Raw genomic sequence first — 19,225 nt, forward strand, 5'->3', positions numbered from 1 at the left:
TCTCTCTCTCTCTCTCTCTCTCTCTCTCTCTCTCTCTCTCTCTCTCTCTTTCTCTCCCGCCTCCTTGTTTCTTGATGGTTGCTCGTCGAGAACGTACCATGGCCAAGGCGGCTCGGTCTCTTCCGTGTTTGCGCCGCTCGCTCGGTCCGGTTTCTCGCAACGGCCGAATCTCGCATCACTATGTAAATTACGGCGTGATCTCTACAAGGAGGTATCCCCTATGCCGTGATCGCGATAATTAAATTAATCGGCCTAAATACTCGCCGAAAAACTGCCGTTCGAAGAACGGAGAGAGCGAGAAAGAGAGAGAATGCTTGAGTGAGAAAGAGAGACAGAGAGAGATGGAGAGAGAGAGAGAGAGAGAGAGAGAGAGAGAGAGAGAGAGAAGGAGAGTCGAATCGACTGCGAAGGATGTGGCCGATTATATTTCTCTTTTATTCTCTTTAATTGGCGGGACGCGATCTCAGCGGCTCGCGCGGCCAGCAAAAAGAGGATAAATATCTCGTTAGAATCGGGTGGCTCGTTCCTCTCTTCTACCCTTTATTATTTTTCTACTATGCTGCTCGGCTGGTCGGTTGGTCGATCGGTCGGTCGGTCGGTCGGTCGATTCGCTGAAGCGATCAGCGAAAATCATCGGAAAATTGCTCGTCGCCTGGCGCCGCGTCGCGACGCTACTTTATTGGAAAATTTATGCGGGTCAGTAATCCCGCATACCGATAATCCTTCGTATGCAAGCGAGACGCGCGCGAGATTGGCGTATGTGTGTGTGTATGTGTGTGTGTGTGTGTGCACACACACACACACACACACACATACACACCTGGAGAAGATCCCTCGTATCTATACAGTTTCGCCACGAGCGCGCGATGCGTTTTTTCCTCCGTATCGTTGATTAAACAGATATATACGTATAATGTATATATGTATATGTGTGTGTGTATATATATATATATATATATATATATATATATATATATATACACATACATTATATGTATATATACATATACATATACATATATATACATATACATATATATACATAAACAGATATATACGTATAATGTATATATGTATATGTGTGTGTGTGTGTGTGTGTGTATATATATATATATATATACACACATATACATATATACATTATATGTATATATCTGTTTAATCAACGGAGGAAAAAACGCATCGCGCGCTCGTGGCGAAACTGTATAGATACGAGGGATCTTCTCCAGGTGTACAAAAGACAAGAAGGGGAAGGGTACAAGGAGGGGCGCGGCATGGGGAGACAGAGGCACCTCGTATATTTTCCTCGACTCGATTTGTCGGCCACCTGTCCGATCGGCAGTTTATACGGCTCGGTAATTTCCACATACCGAGAATATTAGACGTCGACGCGTTCCTGCGGCCGCCGACACACGTGGCGCAGCTACGTGTACATGTGCGTGCGTGCGCGCGAGAGTCTACGAGTGTGTAAGTACGTACGTACGGTCGGGACTCTCGATCGCGACGTGCCACGATTTTGCACGTGTCTTGCACGCGTGCATAAGCGCACAGGCGTCTCTCCCGTTTGGTATACGCTCTGCGAGCGCGATTTATCTCGAGGGAGAGAGAAACACACGCACACACACGCACACACATACACAGTGGGAAAGAGAAAGGGGAGAAAGATACCGGTTAATGCGTTCCGGGAATCTATTACCGGGCTCCCAATATTATAATTATTTTATTAGCGGCTCGCTCATTATGCTCCTTCCTACGGACAAGCGGCGATTACGATTATTTCCCTCCGTGTTTTTGCCTCTTTTGTCCTTCCTCCTTCCTCCCACCCCCCCGCTTATTTTTTTTGTTGCCCGTGTACTACTGCTCTTCCGCGTAATGACAGAGCCCCTCCATAAAAGTGTCCGGAGCTTTGTCGGGGAATGTATCCTTGGAATTCGGATGACGAATCGAGGCTCGCCGCGCGGCCGCGCGTTCGATTAATCGTACAGCGTCCTTCCCGGGGAGAGGGCACTTGTGTTTTGCAAATTATGTCTTAGCGATATACGTCGCTGATGACGAGATAACGAGTATAATTGAGGACTCGCGGGCGAGATACACCGGCGAGATAAGGGAGAAACTGTGCGCCTGTTTACGAAATTAAATTTAAAGGTTAAGAATATTTCACCGCACACACGGGGAAGAGACACTTGCTCGCGGAATGAGCGGCGAGTGACGCAACTTTACATTTCGCGCGATATCGAAAATTCTACCGACCAAACCGATGCGCCGAGCTCGATCGAGCGACTCGACGACGTGGAGACCACACCGGCTAATTCGTAGAAGTAATTAGAAAATTGAGTCGCGGGATGCGCGTTTGAGTCACGGCGCCCGCTCACGCAGAAATAATCTTCTAGGGGGCAGAGAAAAAAAAGAAAGCGTGATATTGATCAGCGCGCGCGAAGGCTGGTCGGCTCGTTCGAGGAGTCGTTAATCAGCGCGATGAGGGCGATGAGAGGGTTCATTAGCAAAGCGTCCGCGGTCGAAAGGAGATATTTGCGGTTTCTCTATCCTCTCCTACCTTCGATCTCTCTTTTCTTCTTCGGGCCCGACCGGCGCGTTCCCAGGAATCTTTCAATTCCGGCCTACAGGGTGGGGTGTGCCCTCGCGTGCGTTGTTAAGATTGAGATTTTATGACACGATTCGAAATAACGAGGAACCTGAGTCAGACGTGCGCATAAGTTGTTTCGTTTCGAATCAACGGCCCCGAGAAGAGAGTTCCGTCGGTGATCTCTTCTCGGTGGTCCACGATAGAAGTGTCGGACGATTCTGTCGGAACGTGCCTAAATCTCGGCTCATCCGGCTCGTCCAATGTTCACCGTTCACGTCATCGGCTGAAGTCTTCTTTGCGATATATTACGAGTTTAAATATTCGAAAATGAGGAAGAAGTGCCATACTCCATGCAACATTGAACAACCAATTATTAGTACCTCTCTTAGACATTCTGCATTCTGAGAGAAAAATAACAAGAAAATAGTGAATATTTATTTGGGTGGAAACAAATAACATATTTACTTATATTAATATATTTCTTAAATAAGAAAATATATATATTTTCCTTAAGATATTAAGGAATACATTGGAAATTTTAAGAAAACTTCAGTTTTTCATGAAAGCAATTGTTTATTCCGTTTAAATGAAAGAATTTAAGTCAATATATTATTACTATTGTTACTATCCATCGAATAAATATCTACTATTTCTTAGATATTTTTTCTCTTACAAGGGAACACCGTGAACACCCGAACTCTTTGATTTTGAGATACTTTTGTGAGTATGTAGAGTAAATCAGTACATGAATAACAGTATATTTCATTTGTGCCCAATCGCTATTTAAAGGTATGATTTACACTCTCAAAGTAAAAAGGACGATCCACTTTTTCGTGTATTACTCTTAAAGGTGATAGACAAAATTCTCCGAATAAAAGTTTAGTGGTAAGCTAAGTGCTGTAAATTGACATAAACATAAATAAAAAATACTTATAAAAATTTGTTTTACAATAAAAAGATTTTTTTATTTATGCTTATATCAATTTACAGCACTTAACTTACCATTAAACTTTTATTCGAAACATATTTTTCTATCTCCTTTAATTTCAAAGTAATACACGAAAAAGTGGAATCATCCTTTTTAATTTGAGAGAGTATATCATATTTTTAAATAGCGATTGGGCACAAATGGAATATACTGTTATTCAGGTATTGATTTACTCTACATACTCACAAAAGTGTATCAAAATCAAAGAGTTCGGGTTCGCGGTATTCCCTTGTTAGTGCAGAAAAATCTGATTTTTCTTGCGACCAGCATACAGACGAGCTTTTTGCTCCCACTCTATGATTCTAAGAGAGAACCCTTTAATTAGCTTCACAATTAAGTATTGTGAACAAACCATTACAAGAATACACAAAAACTACACAAGAATGCATGTAAATTCGACAATGTAGCGTTTATCAACACAAAATGTTTTATCGACGCAGTCCTTTAAGTTTGATAGTTGCTGAACATTGGGAATCATACAGCATCATCCGTTGGGTTATTGTCCGAGTAATATAGGGACCAATGCTGCGCCGATGCCAGCTACTAATATCGGGAATCCGACATCCGATAATCGGCCCGATACCAGACTGATCTTAAGATCCAATATACGAGAGCACTCGGTGCAGCACTTGGTACGTCGTCGGAAGTATCGATTCGACAATAACGACGATTACGGCGAGCCGGGAGAGGCGCGTCGAACTTCTTACACCCGAAATCGATCCCTCGGCTCGCGCCACTCGAGACACACGGTCGGCTCGAAATTTCGAAATCCCGGACTTTCGTCTGGAGCCGTGCACGCGCGCGGTTAAATTCAGCGCTAACATTTATTGCCGGCTGCGCGCGACATTAAATGCTTCCTCCGCGTTGAGGGCGGCCGGGACCCGCCGCGCGCCTTGAACGCTGTAAAACGGGCTTCGACTCCTAAACACGACTCCATTATGCTGTCTTAGAAATGCACTTACGCGCGCGGCACCTGATCGTGTTCCGCACGAACGCGACGTCGAAGTCGTTCCGATAGATAACATGTGAAACCCGCGTGTGTGCCCACCTGATCCGACCGTTCCTCTTATCCGCTGAACCCGAACCTTATTTAGCTGTATCGCGTTAATGCTGGAGCGCGTCGTTGCTGTTGATGTACGTGGCTTTAATTAACTTATTCGATCGACAGTCGCTATTCCGCTACTCCTCCCCTCTCTATCTCCCCAACTCTAATAAAATAAATGTATTATAGCTCTAATGACGTTCAATCAGTAAATGTAAAAGGTCAATGAAAGCCAGCGTAAGTTGATTAGCGCGATAAACGTTTGGATGATATAATAAATCTTGTTATCATCTGTACGTGATTATCATTTAGTACAATGTTAAATAATTTTGTCGCACTAATTGAGCTGTTGATTTACCTAATTACTTTCTTTTTTGCACGTTTCATTTTAGCATTCTAAAATGAATTTGCTGTAAAAGTTCTAAGGAGTTATGAAAGCCCAAGATATGAATAAATTCCATTCCAGGCTGTGAGAGAAAAATATTTAAGAAATAAAAAATATTTTCATTGGTTCTTGGCACACTAATAACATATTGTGTTAGTATAAAATATTTTTTAAATAAGGAAATATACATTTTTTTTACACACATAAACATTTCTATCAAAACAATTGTTTATTCCATTGAAATAAAAGAATTTAGATTTTAGTAATGTTATCGGTACCCAAAGAAAAAATATTTTTTCATTGTTACATTTCTGGCCGCACAACCAATTTCGCAGATGCGATTAATTATACCTTATACGTAGCTTACGCGGTACCATCGCAGAGCTGATGACCGCCGCAGCGGTGTTAATACGCGAAGGTCTCTCCATGCTATAAGTTAAAACTCATCCCGACAAGGAGATCTCCCGCGACTTGTCTCTCGATAATCGGTTCTCACAGAAGTGTCACGAATTATTTAACAATGTTCTAACAACAATTGGCCCAACCGACGCATAACCGATCCAAACTATCTATTAGACCCGCATCTTCCCCCGCAACAAGCTCCAGTCATTTTCAGATAGAGCTCTCTTCGAAACGAGAAAACGTCAGCCTCATTTCAAGAAATATCTTATTTACGGTGTCGTTATAACGACGTTGCTCGTCGCGTACAAGAAGGAGGAGAAGGAGGAGGAGGAGGCGGTGTGGAGAAAACGCGTCCAGGGAGATAGACGTGGTCGAGAGGAGAGATAGAGGGAGCCGACGGTGAGAAATCTCTCGTTTCTTTTTCCAGCTTTTCCTTTTTTCGCAGATGCAGCGGCTGCTGCTGCCGCCGCCGCCGCTGCCGCGGTTGCTACTGCTGCTGGATGACGGAGGAAGTCACAAATTTTTTCATTAATATGCAGCGAGACACTCCTAACTCCCTGCTCGGAAAAGGTAATGTAGTAGTAGTAGTGGGGGCAAAAAGGGAGAAAACGCGGTGTGCCCACGTATACGTGCACCGTTGCGACCCGTGCGTCGTGTACGCGCGTATGAAACGCGCCTGTGTGTGTGCGGACGTATGTACTTTTGTGTGTGTGTGCGTCGCGCGCGCGTGGGTGTAAGAGAGAAATAATGGTCCGCTAGGAAATGTAACCAGCCGACGCTCACGCCCTCGTCGCGACGCCTCGAGAGACTTTATGGGGATGAAGAAGGGAGGAGAGGAAACGCGCGGAGACGCGGAGAAGAAACGAAAACGGGCTAGACGGCGGCGGGCGCGCGCACGGGGTGTAAAAAGCGGGGGAGCGTACCGTATAAAATAGCGAGCGAGCCAGGGCGTGCGCGCGCGCGCGTGAGAGAGAGAGAGAGAGAGAGAGAGAGAGAGAGAGAGAGAGAGAGAGAGAGAGAGCACCGGTTGGATACCGGCGTCGATCTACGCCACTTTCGACTTTTCGCGAAGCGATTCGCTTCCACCATCCCCGACGTCGTTGTTTCCCTGCCAAGAAATCGCTATAGCTCCCTCCGCCGCGCGCGATAAAATTATTTAAAATATCGTCCCGCGCGGCTCGCTCGCTCTCGCGGGGGTGACTTGGCGCCGTATTAACGACAACGAAAGTGTGCGCGTGTGTATACAGTGCCGGCGAGGGAGAGCGTTATGGAATTTATACGTAGCCGTGAAAATTGAGGCATACGATAGACGCGCCCCGGTGAAATTCTATTCTCCCGTGGAGCGGAATTTTATTCTCCTGTTGTTACGAATTGATCGGCGGCGCGAGCAACTTCGGAATCTTTTGGAGACGCTTTTATCTCGCTATTCTCTAAATTTCCCAGTGCGAAGTCTCACTGAAAACGAGCGAGAATCCGCTCCAAGCGACAGCGCAAATACCGCCACTGAAAGTCACAGAGCGTGAATATCCAACTGAAACTTAAAGTAGAAGTCTCCGTACGTGTGAATGTCTCAATCGATTAAAGTGGATTTGTGGCTCTATGAAAGTGAACTACATCGCTCTTCAGTTTCGAACAAAAATATTCACTCGGAAATTCCGAGCGCAGGAGTTCGCTCTGCAAGTGAGGAGTAGTCACTCAAATTCGAGTGACTCGGCTGTCACGCTGCTCTTCGAGATGAATTTCGCTCGAAGAGATTTGAATTAGATTAGATTAGTAACCCGCGAGAAGCTGTGGAGATCTCGCGCGAAGGAACAGCAGGCTTCCCGTCCCTGCGCCGCGTCATCGAAGCGCGAACTTACCGAAAATATACCGGTTTGAATAGCAGCCTGTAACCGGGAAACACGTAACACGGGGCTAACACGAGTCGCTCGTCGCTGGGGTACTTCAGGCTCCGCTATTCGAGGCGTTTTACTGGCCGGCATGCCTAACTTCTCTATATATCTCTATACCTGTCTCTTCCTCTTCTTAACCAACGTCCTTCTCCTTCCTTCTGTACCTACCTCTCCCTGTCTCTCTCTTCCTCCGTCGCGGGATTTTTCTCGGCGATTAAAATTTATGCTCAGTCGTGTACCCGGTGCGTGCATATCGCGTTTCGTCTCGCGCGATGTTCGTTTTGCGCCAGGTTACGCACACGCCCGTGTACACGTTGCGCGCGGACACATACACACATATGTGCGCACGGAGAGCACGCACTGACAGACATCAAACACCCATACATACGCATACATACATACATACATACACACACACACATGCCACGGGAGTTTCTCTCGTTCTTTCTCTGTCTCTCGCGCGTTTTTCCCGCCTCGCCCTGAGTTTGACAAGTTTATTTGTCTCTGCGGTGCGATCGAGCCGCGACGGCAGCAGCAGCAGCAGCAGCAGCAGCAGCATCGCCGCCGCCACCGTCGTCGTCGTCGTCGCCGTCGCTGGAAAATCTACCAAGAGGAAACGCGCGACAAAGGGACCACCGATGACGGTTTCCTTTCAGCGTACGCTGAAATTGCGATGCGGTCCCGCTTGCGGAGAGCCCCGAGCTGGTATTTATAGGTACGGCAATAAGATTGGCATTAAAATAGGGGGAGGAGGAGGTAGGAGAGGGGGCGCGGTTTCGTCCAATCATCCGACGAAACAAAAAGCGTCGGGATGAAAAATACTGATTTTTATTCTGGCAGGTTATACCGGGGCGCCCCTTTGTGACCCGCGCCGAGGCTGGGCCACCGAGAGCAGATATTGCACGTCGTCGATGATATTGAATATTTAAATCGCATTGATATTCCACTGGGGGTCGAGGGAGGGGGATGGCTCGCGGGGGCGGATTGAGGCGAGAGGGCGAGAGCGAGAGCGAGAGAGCGAAAGCGAGAGAGAGAGAGAGAGAGCACGACGTCAAGTTAAAAATATGAAGTTTTTTCAGCACGCCAGAACCGATTTGAAAGATCGACCGGCCGCGTGGAACGCGTACCCTCCTCCCCCGCCTTCCATCTCCCCCATCCCCGTCACCGTCCATCGATATCGCGGGAGAATCAGCATCTTTCGCGATACAGGCGCGACGTCGTAACCGGAGGGACGGATGTTGACAGGTACCCGATAATGGTACTTAATAACCGAGAGACATATTAATCCGCTGCACGTTATTTATCCCTTGATCTCGCAACAACGACGACGAGGACGACGTAGTCGTCAAAGATTTCGCACGCGGACCTTTTGGGGTACCTTGCACGCGGGACTCTTTGAGACTTTTATTTACCTCGTATTCTCTTACCGCGACACTAGAGATAACGCATTTCTCTTCGGGTTGCATAATGGAGAACGGAAGAGAGTATATAACGCTCGGATACGAAAGATGGTCAATTTCGCGATAGACGCAGTTTCGCCGCGGTACACCGATACATCTGCAGAGATATCGCAAATTCCTCTTCTTCTGTCTCTCTCTCTCTCTCTCTCTCTCTCTCTCTCTCTCTCTCTCTTTTTCTCGCATCCCAACCGCGATACCAGAACTCTGTTGGGCTCGGTCAATGAGAGTAGCCTACATTCGTCGTGTGATCTTTTCCTCGCGCATGGGCAGCGCACACAGGCCGGAACCATAAGCCCTCTCCTCCACCTTTACATACCGTCCGCACACACAAGCATACGGAGCACGTGCATACACACATACATACACAAAGAGCAAGGCACAGTCTTTCCTTCTCTCTTTCTCTTTCTCGCTTTCCTCAACTCCGCTCCCCCCTTCATTTCTCAGACTATAGGGGACAAGTCCTACTCCGTCCTTGTCGGGCCGATAGGATGCTGCCAGGCAGTTCCTTCGTATAGTCGGGGTCCGGATCAGAGTAGTAGGTTGTACAGGTATGCACGCGGTGGGTTGGCCGGGGGCATTCCTGCGGCGTTGCCGCGTCTCTTACTCACCGTGCCTTAAGAGAGTAGAGAGAACGAGAGGAAGAGAGGAGAAAGGAAGGCAGCAGCCGGAGAGAAAGAGAGAGAGAGAGAGAGATACGAAGGAGGAAGAAGTAAAGGGGACGACGAGGAGCTCACACAGCCACGAGCGCGGCTCGAACGAGTCTTTCTGCCTTTTCGCGGAGGCAATCGAGTTTGCTCGGGAAGAGGAGGACTGCTGTTGCCTCGCGAGACCCGTTCCCGGCTACCGCCGCCGCCGCCGCCGCCGCCGCCGCCGCCGCCGCCGCCGCCACCGCCGCTCCTTGCTCCCGATCCCGATGCCGCTTCTGCATCAGGGAATCGCTAACTTCTTCCTCGCTGCTGAGGAAGACACGTTGTGGAGACCGCTGCGAAATGCGCTCGCGCGATGAACGACAGGACGAAAGATCGCTCGCGTAGTGGAATTAGCTAAAATTCAATCAACGTCTCGGGACATCCGGAGAACTGTACCGTAGAAGAGGATGCGGGGGAAGGAGGGAGGAGGGCCGGTATCGATTAATGCGTTTACGGTAAACGAGTCAGGCGAAGTTAGCGAGAGACGGAGCGAGCGACGATGGAACTTCTTCAGCCCTATCGTACAACGATTCGCCCGCGCCTGATCTCGCGTTTGTGGCTAATGTCCGTTACGTACAACGGAATCGAATGAAAGGAAGTTTCAAGTCTTGGGTGGGGTTCGGCTCTTTCTCTCGCTCTCTCTCTCTCTCTCTCTTTCTCTCTCTCTGCTGGCGAGCGTAGCTCGGAGGAGCAGGACGATGGACTCGCTCTGCTCCTACGGTAAATGAGTTCGCAGCGAGTAGACGACGGGTAGTAGTAGCGAAGGATATCGGTGCCGCTCGTGGGCCTTACTTCAGGAAAGTAATTGAGTTTTGACCGCTCTATCGCAAATTTGACTTGTCCTAAAACCCTCGCTCGACGAGCTCGTCCCGGATCGAGAAAGAGCGAGGACGAGATTCAACCATGTAGATCAATGATCTCTTTCCACGGGAAATTAATCCACGATATTTTTCGCGGTTAATCTAGGATATTGCTTTACTGAGAAAACTGAGAAACTCTTCCCCACTATCTTTAATTATTTCGAGGTAAGTATTGATACTTCTTAGACACTGTTTTATATTAATTACTAATGTGAACGTTGAGGATCTTTATTGAAAAGAACGAGGATAGCAACGGATGACCGAGTGATGATTCATTCCATGCAAGGGTAACGGGAGGATATCCGCGCGACTTCGCGAGACACTTTAGGAATTCGATTTCGCGGCCGCGATGAATTTTCATTCCCGATAATTTGCCCAAACCTATCCCTTTCCCAACGAGCTGACTGCGCTCGTAACCTGTAAATTTGAAAGTTTGCAGAACTAAGGTAATGGACGCTCGTCTTAGGGATCACGAGTGCGATCGAAGGATAAAGTTCGCGGATGTTGGCGACGGCGACGGCGGCGGCGGCAACAGCAAGATGCGAGGGGAGTTCTCGCAAAGATATCGCGAGGGCAAGGATAACGAGGAGCTCGCGTTTCGTGCGAGTCGAGGGAAACGAAGTTAGCCGCCTCCATCGGCAGACACGGTCCACTGGGAACGGATCCTTGGCAAGTTCCATTAAACGCGTTACGTACCGGGGAGGGAAGAACTCCCGAGGGGCCGCTGCGCCGGAGAAACTTACCGCGGCTATAGTCCGCGGCGGTGGCCGCGATCGCGGGATGCACCCGGAGATCTCGAAACCGAGTCAGCCGAGTTTCGCCGAAATTAAGGGCCACGTGTGTTAACCTTAATTATTATACGGAGAGAAACGTAGGAGGTGCACGTGAACGCCGGACTCGCGAATCTCTATCGCTGAAAAATCCTCGAGCTATGTCGAGGAGTCGACTTTTCCTCAAACTGGAGGAGACCGACGAATTTACACGCGAAAGTGAACAATTCCCGGAGAATTGATGAGAAGTAAGAAAAGACGATTGCACAGTCATAAAAATTTTCTCTCTTTCACATTCTACTGAATGTTTGCACTGAATAATTAGCTGAGAAGCGAATGAAAGGATTATACGTACATAGCCGTAACGTGGAAAGGTTCCACTGTTTCATTCGCCGCTAATTCCAGAATTGAAAGCCTTCGCTTTAACCTTCTAGCGTATTCTGGGTCTTTTTTTACCCAGAGCAGTTTCAAAGTTCACACAGTTTTTGTGATATTCTAAATACAAATGTGATACTTCACGACTTTTCGAGTTATTTTAGAAAAAGTCAGTACATATTGTACTAAATTACTTTATATAATGCTAAAATAAAAGATATAAAAAATACATATATGTCAATTAAATAGCGAGTTCTCACTATTAGGTCTATTTAGACTCTGAACATGGTCAAAGTATACCCGAAACAAACACGGTTAGAAGGTTAAGGTTTGTACTAATAGTCGTTACTCTGAAAATTGTCTCGAATGAAGCACTCAGATTTGAATTTAGAGCTGGATGTAAATCTTTCCGCTGAATCACGATTGCAAATAATATGTATATCATATGATTCAACTGCAGGACCTCAGATCTGACTGTAAATTTCGATTTAAGTATTGCGAGACAAGCTTCAAGTAACGACTATTAATGCGAACCTAAGAGTCGTATCCGCCCGTCTTACTTTTCGTGTTGGCGCCCGAGAATTGCATCGCGCAAAGCAAGGCGAGACCCTGCGAGTTTGCCGGGTCGAATTTGTGGCGTCTCCACGTCTCAAGCAGCCGCCGTCGCCGCCGCCACCGCCGCCACCGCCGCCGCCGCCGTCGACCGTCTCCGAAAGCGCGACGAAACGATCCCCTTTTAATCCCCGAGCGCTAACTACCGGCACCTTGGCCGATCTGGCAATTCGGAAGATTGGTCCGCATTACGAAATTATCGTTATTCCCCTACGAAGTAGGTGGGGAACGGGTAGGTGCCGCGGAGGGAACGGAGGGCGAGTGTGCGAGCAGAGCCATCGAGACGCCCCGGGCGTCAGGCCTTTTTTTCGGTTAAAATATGGAAAACGTTCCGGGTAGCCCCCGTGGATGATCTTCAGAAACGCATAATGGGACTGGAAGGCCAATCTTGGGCTCCGTTAAATCACGTTCAGCAACGATCGAGACGAGGGCAGTGCACACAGAAGAATCCTTTATCCGAGCAAACAACGTACACCGCCTCGGGACACTGACTCGGCGGTGTTCGCGAAAAGAGGAGAAAAGAAAAAAAGAGGAGGGAGAGAGCGAGAGAGAAAGGGAAAAGAGAAAGGTGAAAAAAAGGGACGGGAGGCGGTGAGGAAAAGCAAAATTAAACGTGCCGTTGAGTCTCAACGCGACGAGGAATTATTTCGCGATTAAGAGCGGACAAAAGACAAAGCGCTTAGTCAGAGTATAAGGGGACTTGAAATTTCTTCCCGTCAATACAAGCCCACCCCTCCGTTCTCGCGGGACTACGTATCGTGGAATTAGTTCAAGATATTCGTCGTGGAAGAAAAAAAGATAAGAAAAAGGATCCGCAAAGTAATATAGTTGTAAGATATTCCATTAATTTCGCGACAGCTGTCGCGACTAACGTGTCGTCGACACGTCAGTCTATGGAAAACCACCGCTGGAATCGCGCTTTACGTTCGAAACGTCGAATAAAAGGCCGCGAGAAATCGCCTTTGTTTCGCCAGGAAGAAGAGAACGGTTCAGGATTATATAAAATAACGGCCTAATGCGAGTTAAAGTAGATGAGGAGCTCTCGTAGCCGCCACGTGATCGAACTAGGACGCTCGCTCGTTCGCGTGTGCGTGTTTGTGGGGGTAAGTATAGCGGCGCGTACGCAATTAGCGTCGTGGCAATTTGGTCTCTTTCTCTCTTATTCTCTTTCTCTCTTTCTCTCTCCCTTCCCTCGTCTCTTCCTTTCGTATTCAACGTCTCCGTGCAATAAATCACGCGGGTCGTCGTGCCGTTCCGCGCCGCGCCGCGAAATTACGAGCGAAGCGCGTCAGGAAACGTCGGCTTGATGCGAGCTAACGTGTCCCTTACTTATGCTCGCTTCCCCGCTAGAGTCGCGGGGAAGAGCCGCGTCGATTTCTCAGGTACTTCGCGACACGTCGTATCGAGCAGATACACAGTCTGTGTTCTATTGCTGAACTAGTGTACACTTTCGGAATTTAAAAAGAGATAGATATATAGATAAACTTTGATGGAAGAAAGATGAGAGAGAACTAGTGCAGCCAGTTCAGCGATAGAAAATTGACCCATACTCTCGCGAGATCTTCGACTAGAAATTTATTCTATGATCAAGTTGATTCCAATTAGTTATCTGGCTTATATAAAGCGATGTTATCGGCTCCTGTGAAAAGCCATATAACGCAATCAGGATCTTATCATAAGAATTATTTTAATAACTACACTGAGAGGGAATATCTCAGAAAAATAAAAAAAAAAAAATATTTATTTAACGAGTACTACTGGCATATATTTACTTTAATCTAAATTTTTTTGTTTAACCAGGAAAAGACGAGTGACTCCATATGGCGTCACTACTTTAAATTAGAAAGCATTCGAGAAAAACCAAAAGTCAACAGCAGATATTACTCAAAAGGTTTTTGAGATTGCTGATTATGAATCTATTATCAGATTTTTCAAACACGGAGTGGCGAATACAATGGCGGATAAAAGTAGCGAATTTTCATGTTTTTCAATTAATTACCTCAAAGCCTCGTATCAAATGGTTTTCGCAATCGCTGATTATGAATTTGCTAACAAATTTTCAAAATTTAAAATGGCGGATTCAATATAGCAGATAAAAATAGCAAATTAAAAAACTACATCTTTCAGTATGCGCTTCTTTATCATTTTGGAATAGAAAACTACTCTCAGCTAAAACTAGAATCACGACAGGCACGTGGCAGTACTCCATTTTTCGTTTTTTGTATTTTTCTTGTTTTTAAAATTTTTTGCTTTTTTTCTATTTTATTTCGTAACTCCTTTTATCCTTATGTTTTTGTTCCAACTACTCGAAAATATGTTCATAAATAGATTTTTGTATCAAAAATTTGGAATTAAAAAAGAAATTGATTATTTGAAAAACACGAAAATTCGTCATTTTTCTCTGTTATATTGGATCTGCCATGTTGCGTTTTGGAATTCTGATCGCAGATTCGTAATTAGCGACCTCAAAAATTCTCGTAACTCGTAAATTTCATTCACTTTTATTTAAAAACAAAAAACTCCGTCCTTTATTGGTTAATCCTCCAGGCGCGTCAAAATTTGAAACTTAAACGGGGGCGTAGGTTGTAAATTACACTCCACATTATTTATAAATATTAAACCAATTAATATTTTTCATTTCCTGTATAATTTCCTATATCCATCGTTGCACGTTTCTTAAGCTATATTAACAAGTTGAAACTTTAATTTTAATGTTTTCTGAATAATAACCAGTTTTATATTGAAACTCAGAACACTCAATTTTTACAAGCTGTTCAATAACTTGAAAAATCTTATAGTTATAGTTATAGTTTATTATAAAAAATTTAACGTTGCATAGTATAATTTGTAAGAGAAAGGTTCAAGGAAACTAAATTCGTGGATAGATTGCCAAAATTTTAATATATTTGTTAATATTAGTCATTAGAATATAGCATATTTCAAACGATGGCTAGAGCATTATGACCGTCTTGAAAAGACAGCTTTAAAATAAATTTTCAACACAATTTCTTTGTAATTTAATCAAAATATTTAATGTAAATTAATCAAAATGCAATAACAATATATATACGCATTTATTTTATATAAAATTTATAATATTAATACAACATAAAAATATTCGTTTAAGACAACATAAACATAAACTTTAATACAGCATAAAAATAAAAAAGTCGTTATAACATTTAAAACATTTAAAATAAAAAAAGTGTGCTTTTAAATTTTGCTTTTAAATAAAAAATAATTTTTTTAATATATAATTAATCATTTAGAAGTATTTTAAATAATTAATCATTTTAATTACTCATTACTTTTTCACATGTAGTGCACAAATAATTCATATAATAATATAATAGGACGAAAAAGTTCTATCAATCATACTATTTCACTAATAATCACTATTTTCACGAAAATAACAATAAATCTGTTTGTATTGCTTTCACTTTCCTTTCGTAGCGTTCGAATATGTCCCCAATGTATCCCGTGTCATTCTAAGTGCGAAAAGTGTAAGAAACACGAACAGACCAAAAGTGTAACCTGAGTGTAAATTACACTCCAGCCGTCTTTAACAGTGTCAATAGACGATACTAATTAAAATTCATGAACACTACCAACTTTAAAAGGTTAGGCAAAATATTAAAGAAAGGTACTGAGGAGTGTGGCACTAAAAAAATTTATTTTTATGTGAAATCAAAGGAAAAAGAAGACTGAAGTGTAAAAAACACCCCACGCGTTGAAGGGTTAAATAAGATAAATTGTCGTTTTCACACAAAGCGACGGTGTCAGGAAAATGGATAAATGGAAATATTTTCTGATTTCAAAGAAATTTCGTAAAAATATGTACATTAGAGCGATATATTATTAATATCACCGCGAGTGAATAATTTTTATTTTTTAGATTGTCCTCTCATCGTGGGACTTTCTTAATAAAGAAGAACATCCATCATTTTATACAGACCAGATCAACCTAATCAGGAACATGGGATAAATTTCTAGTGGGGTTATCTCACGCGTGAAGTGTATTGCGTAAAAATTTTCGCGATCGTGTAAGAGGATAATGACGCGTGTCTCGAAATCGCGTTTCCCCCGATAAAGCGAGAACGTGATATGAAATAATTCTGATTATCTATAGATAATACGATCTCGGTGAACGACACTTGAGTCAAAAGCAACCTCCTATATAACAGATGATTTGACACATCTTGAAAACATATGATGTATTGCTGTCCAGCTCCTGGCATCCTGCGTCCTCGTCGCCTTGAGCGCCTTGGTTCTCCCTTAGCTGCCTCCGTCATGGCACTGACATTCGTATAGATACGATTCGACCGAAGGTGTATGTGTTAAATAACGAGATTACGTGTTAAAGATCGACGAAATATTTTAATTAGTCGACAAAAGCGAAAAACAACGTGCCGATACACGCAGTGCGCGACACGCGTCTCGCTCACCGGCTCGAGACGGAATAAACATCCGGAGAAGCACAACGCACAAAGGGTATGTTTATCCGTCCTGAAAGTCCGGAATGTTTTGATTTTGTTATCACTCGGCGCTCGATGGCGGAGTGACAACATTGGGGCGATTGACGTGGGATGACGTAGGCTTTTTTTGCTTTCATTGTATTGCCGCGCGACGTGTATTTTCCGAGTGTTGCATGACACGTGCACGGAATGTTCCGTCAGCTTTTTGAAATATTTAATCGTACTCTCGTCTTGACATTGCGTTAATTAATTTTCTCCGGTCGAAGCGCGAGTGTCAGCACCACGAGCTGTTATTCGGAATGCCATGGCGGGACGCGCAGGATGCAGGACGCCGAGTAGCGATATATTTTCAGAGATGTATAATAATAATAATAATAATCTTCATACATACATTGACACATTTTCAACGTAAGAAGAATAAACGATAAAGAGATTATGAAGGGACCAAATTTGTTGTTTTTCTTATTCACTAATTATATATGTTCATAACTCTTTATCAAGCTAGTATTTGCTTATCTCATGCGTATTTTGTCTGCATATTCGTTCAATAACTTATGCAATTAATATATTGCTCGTTGTGTGTGTGCAATGAAAAATAATGATCAAATGCACGTACAACATCGAGATAATCGAATATGAAATCATTCTGAAGAGTTACTCCTTCTTTCTCGAGAAGAATTTCTTTCTATTCAACATGGAGAAAACGGCAGAGTACCCCTCAAGTTTGACGGAATTTGCAAAGTTAATGCAAGAGTGATATTTTGAGTCGGCTAGACGACATCGAATGAGGGAGGTCCCTACTTTTCGCGAGACAATGCGCGGATCGGTCACGACCGGTAACCAGATTTCTCCGGTCGATTCGGCCTGCATCTGGCTAAGTATACATCCGAGAGCGGCAATCGGCGCGATGCATCGCGACCCGAGGTGTCGCCGTGGATTATCATCTGGAACTTGATTAGCCCTACGTAGGTAGGTTGGTAGGTAAGAAAAGTCGGTAAGAAGCGAACGCTTACCTTGTTCCGCCTGGGACCCTCGCGGGCAGATTAGTAACAGCAGCAACGGCAGAAGGTGGGCAGCGGAAGCAGCAACGGCGGCGCAGGTGGCTAGAAGGCCCGCCACGCCGGCCATATTGAAGGGGGCCATCTTTATCGCGGGCCCCAGCGTATCGCCGCGGTATCAGGCCGCCGGTCCTCTCACGATCTGTGCGAGGATGCAGCAGCGTCGTCACTCTCGCCTCCTCATGCCTCCTCTAGTGAGCTTCGCTTCGCGTCGTCTCGCGCGTCACAGCTCGACGACGACGACGACGAAGACGACGGCGGCGGCGGCGGCGGCGATGACGACGTGCGATCACCACCGTCGCCACTGCCAAATTCCTTCGCCCTCCTCGGCGACACCACCACCTCCGTCTTCTTCACCGGCTACCGCTTTCCCTTCCCGCTTATGCTCCAGCTTATCGCCCCGACTGTGTCGTTTCGTACCGGATTTTCACGAGCAATCGATGTTTTGCACGTGCGATTTCCGTTAGCAATTAGCAATCGAGGAAGTATCGACCCTCACATGACGACACTGTGCTGGTGTTGATGGATCTCGTTCTTTTTTCGCGTCCTCCAATTCCGACCTTCTGCGCGGAATCAAGTCCTTGTGTTGGTGAACGCGTGATCTCACCGGCCGCCGAATCTGAAAGAAACGAAATATCGATTGCGTTAATTAAAATCTGGAAATGTCGCTCTTGTCGTGATTCACGTGTTCTCCCTTTGTTCCCAAGATCGTTATGTTGCGCAAGAAACGCAGCGACGTCGAGCAACGTCGTTTCCATCGCTCGCGTGAATGGGAACGCAGAGAGCACGCGTTCGTTTATTTTCTCTGCTCTTCTAATGGCACCTCTGAAAGACGCCGTATCTACCTCAGTGGAGAAGACGTTGCTTCGATCGTAGACTGAGAGAAAAGATATCTCTGAAAATTAGTCAATACTTATTTGGTCGTCACTAACAGCATATTCACTTAAATCCAAATCTTTTTTTCTCATTTAAATAGAATTTAAATAGAATAAATAATTACTTGTGAAGAACTAAGATTTTTTCTTAAAGTTTTGAGAAACTGTATATTTTTTATTTGAAAAATATTTTATTTTGATACCAGTAAATATGCTGTTAGTACCTCCACCAAATAAATATTTACTGTTTCTTAGACATTTTTTCTTTCAATGAACGACGATCTGTGTAAACTACTTTTATATTTCCTTAAATAAATTAATAAAGCGTCTTGTAATAAATTTTATAAGAAGCGTCTATAATAAGTCTTGTAATAAGTCTTATTATAAGTTTTATAATAAGTCTTATAATAAGCGTTTATAAATAAGTTTTCATTGATCGCCAAGTTCCTTTCAGTACCATGAGTATGTGATCCGATGATTTAATTTGCGGATTTATAAATGACGCTGAAAAACGAGACCTAAATTGCTAAGAACTGACGTGAGAAGAAAGTCGATAGCCATATGTTCCTATACGTTCCTTCGAAAATACTAGTCTCCGGTATCCGATTCAGGCTTGGCAATGGCGAGAAAAATGTGTCACATACGAAAGGGGGAAAGTAAAACGCGCGGACGGCATATCTCGAGTTCAAGGTCGACTCGCGTCACCCTGGGCGAAGGATTCCAGGGTGCCGGCTGGAATTCGTTACTCTCGAACGGCC

General features: G+C 44.8%; 1 protein-coding gene across 20 annotated transcripts in view; it reads right to left on the reverse strand.

Annotated features, from left to right (window-relative positions):
* The window catches only part of LOC116851799 (ephrin type-B receptor 1-B), a 136,101-nt gene that overhangs the window by 67,817 nt on the left and 49,059 nt on the right, over positions 1-19,225 (reverse strand). For all 20 annotated transcript variants that reach the window (XM_032831610.1, XM_032831605.1, XM_032831602.1 and 17 more), the window contains exon 2: positions 17,548-18,211. In XM_032831610.1, the coding sequence (XP_032687501.1) occupies positions 17,548-17,677 (130 nt within the window). In that variant the 5' untranslated portion in view covers positions 17,678-18,211. The remainder of the gene's footprint in view (positions 1-17,547; positions 18,212-19,225) is intronic.

This window comes from Odontomachus brunneus, unplaced genomic scaffold (assembly GCF_010583005.1).
Source record: "Odontomachus brunneus isolate Ranch 3 - 2012 unplaced genomic scaffold, Obru_v1 Obru_scaffold_191, whole genome shotgun sequence".
In the NCBI taxonomy this organism is placed as follows: domain Eukaryota; kingdom Metazoa; phylum Arthropoda; class Insecta; order Hymenoptera; family Formicidae; genus Odontomachus; species Odontomachus brunneus.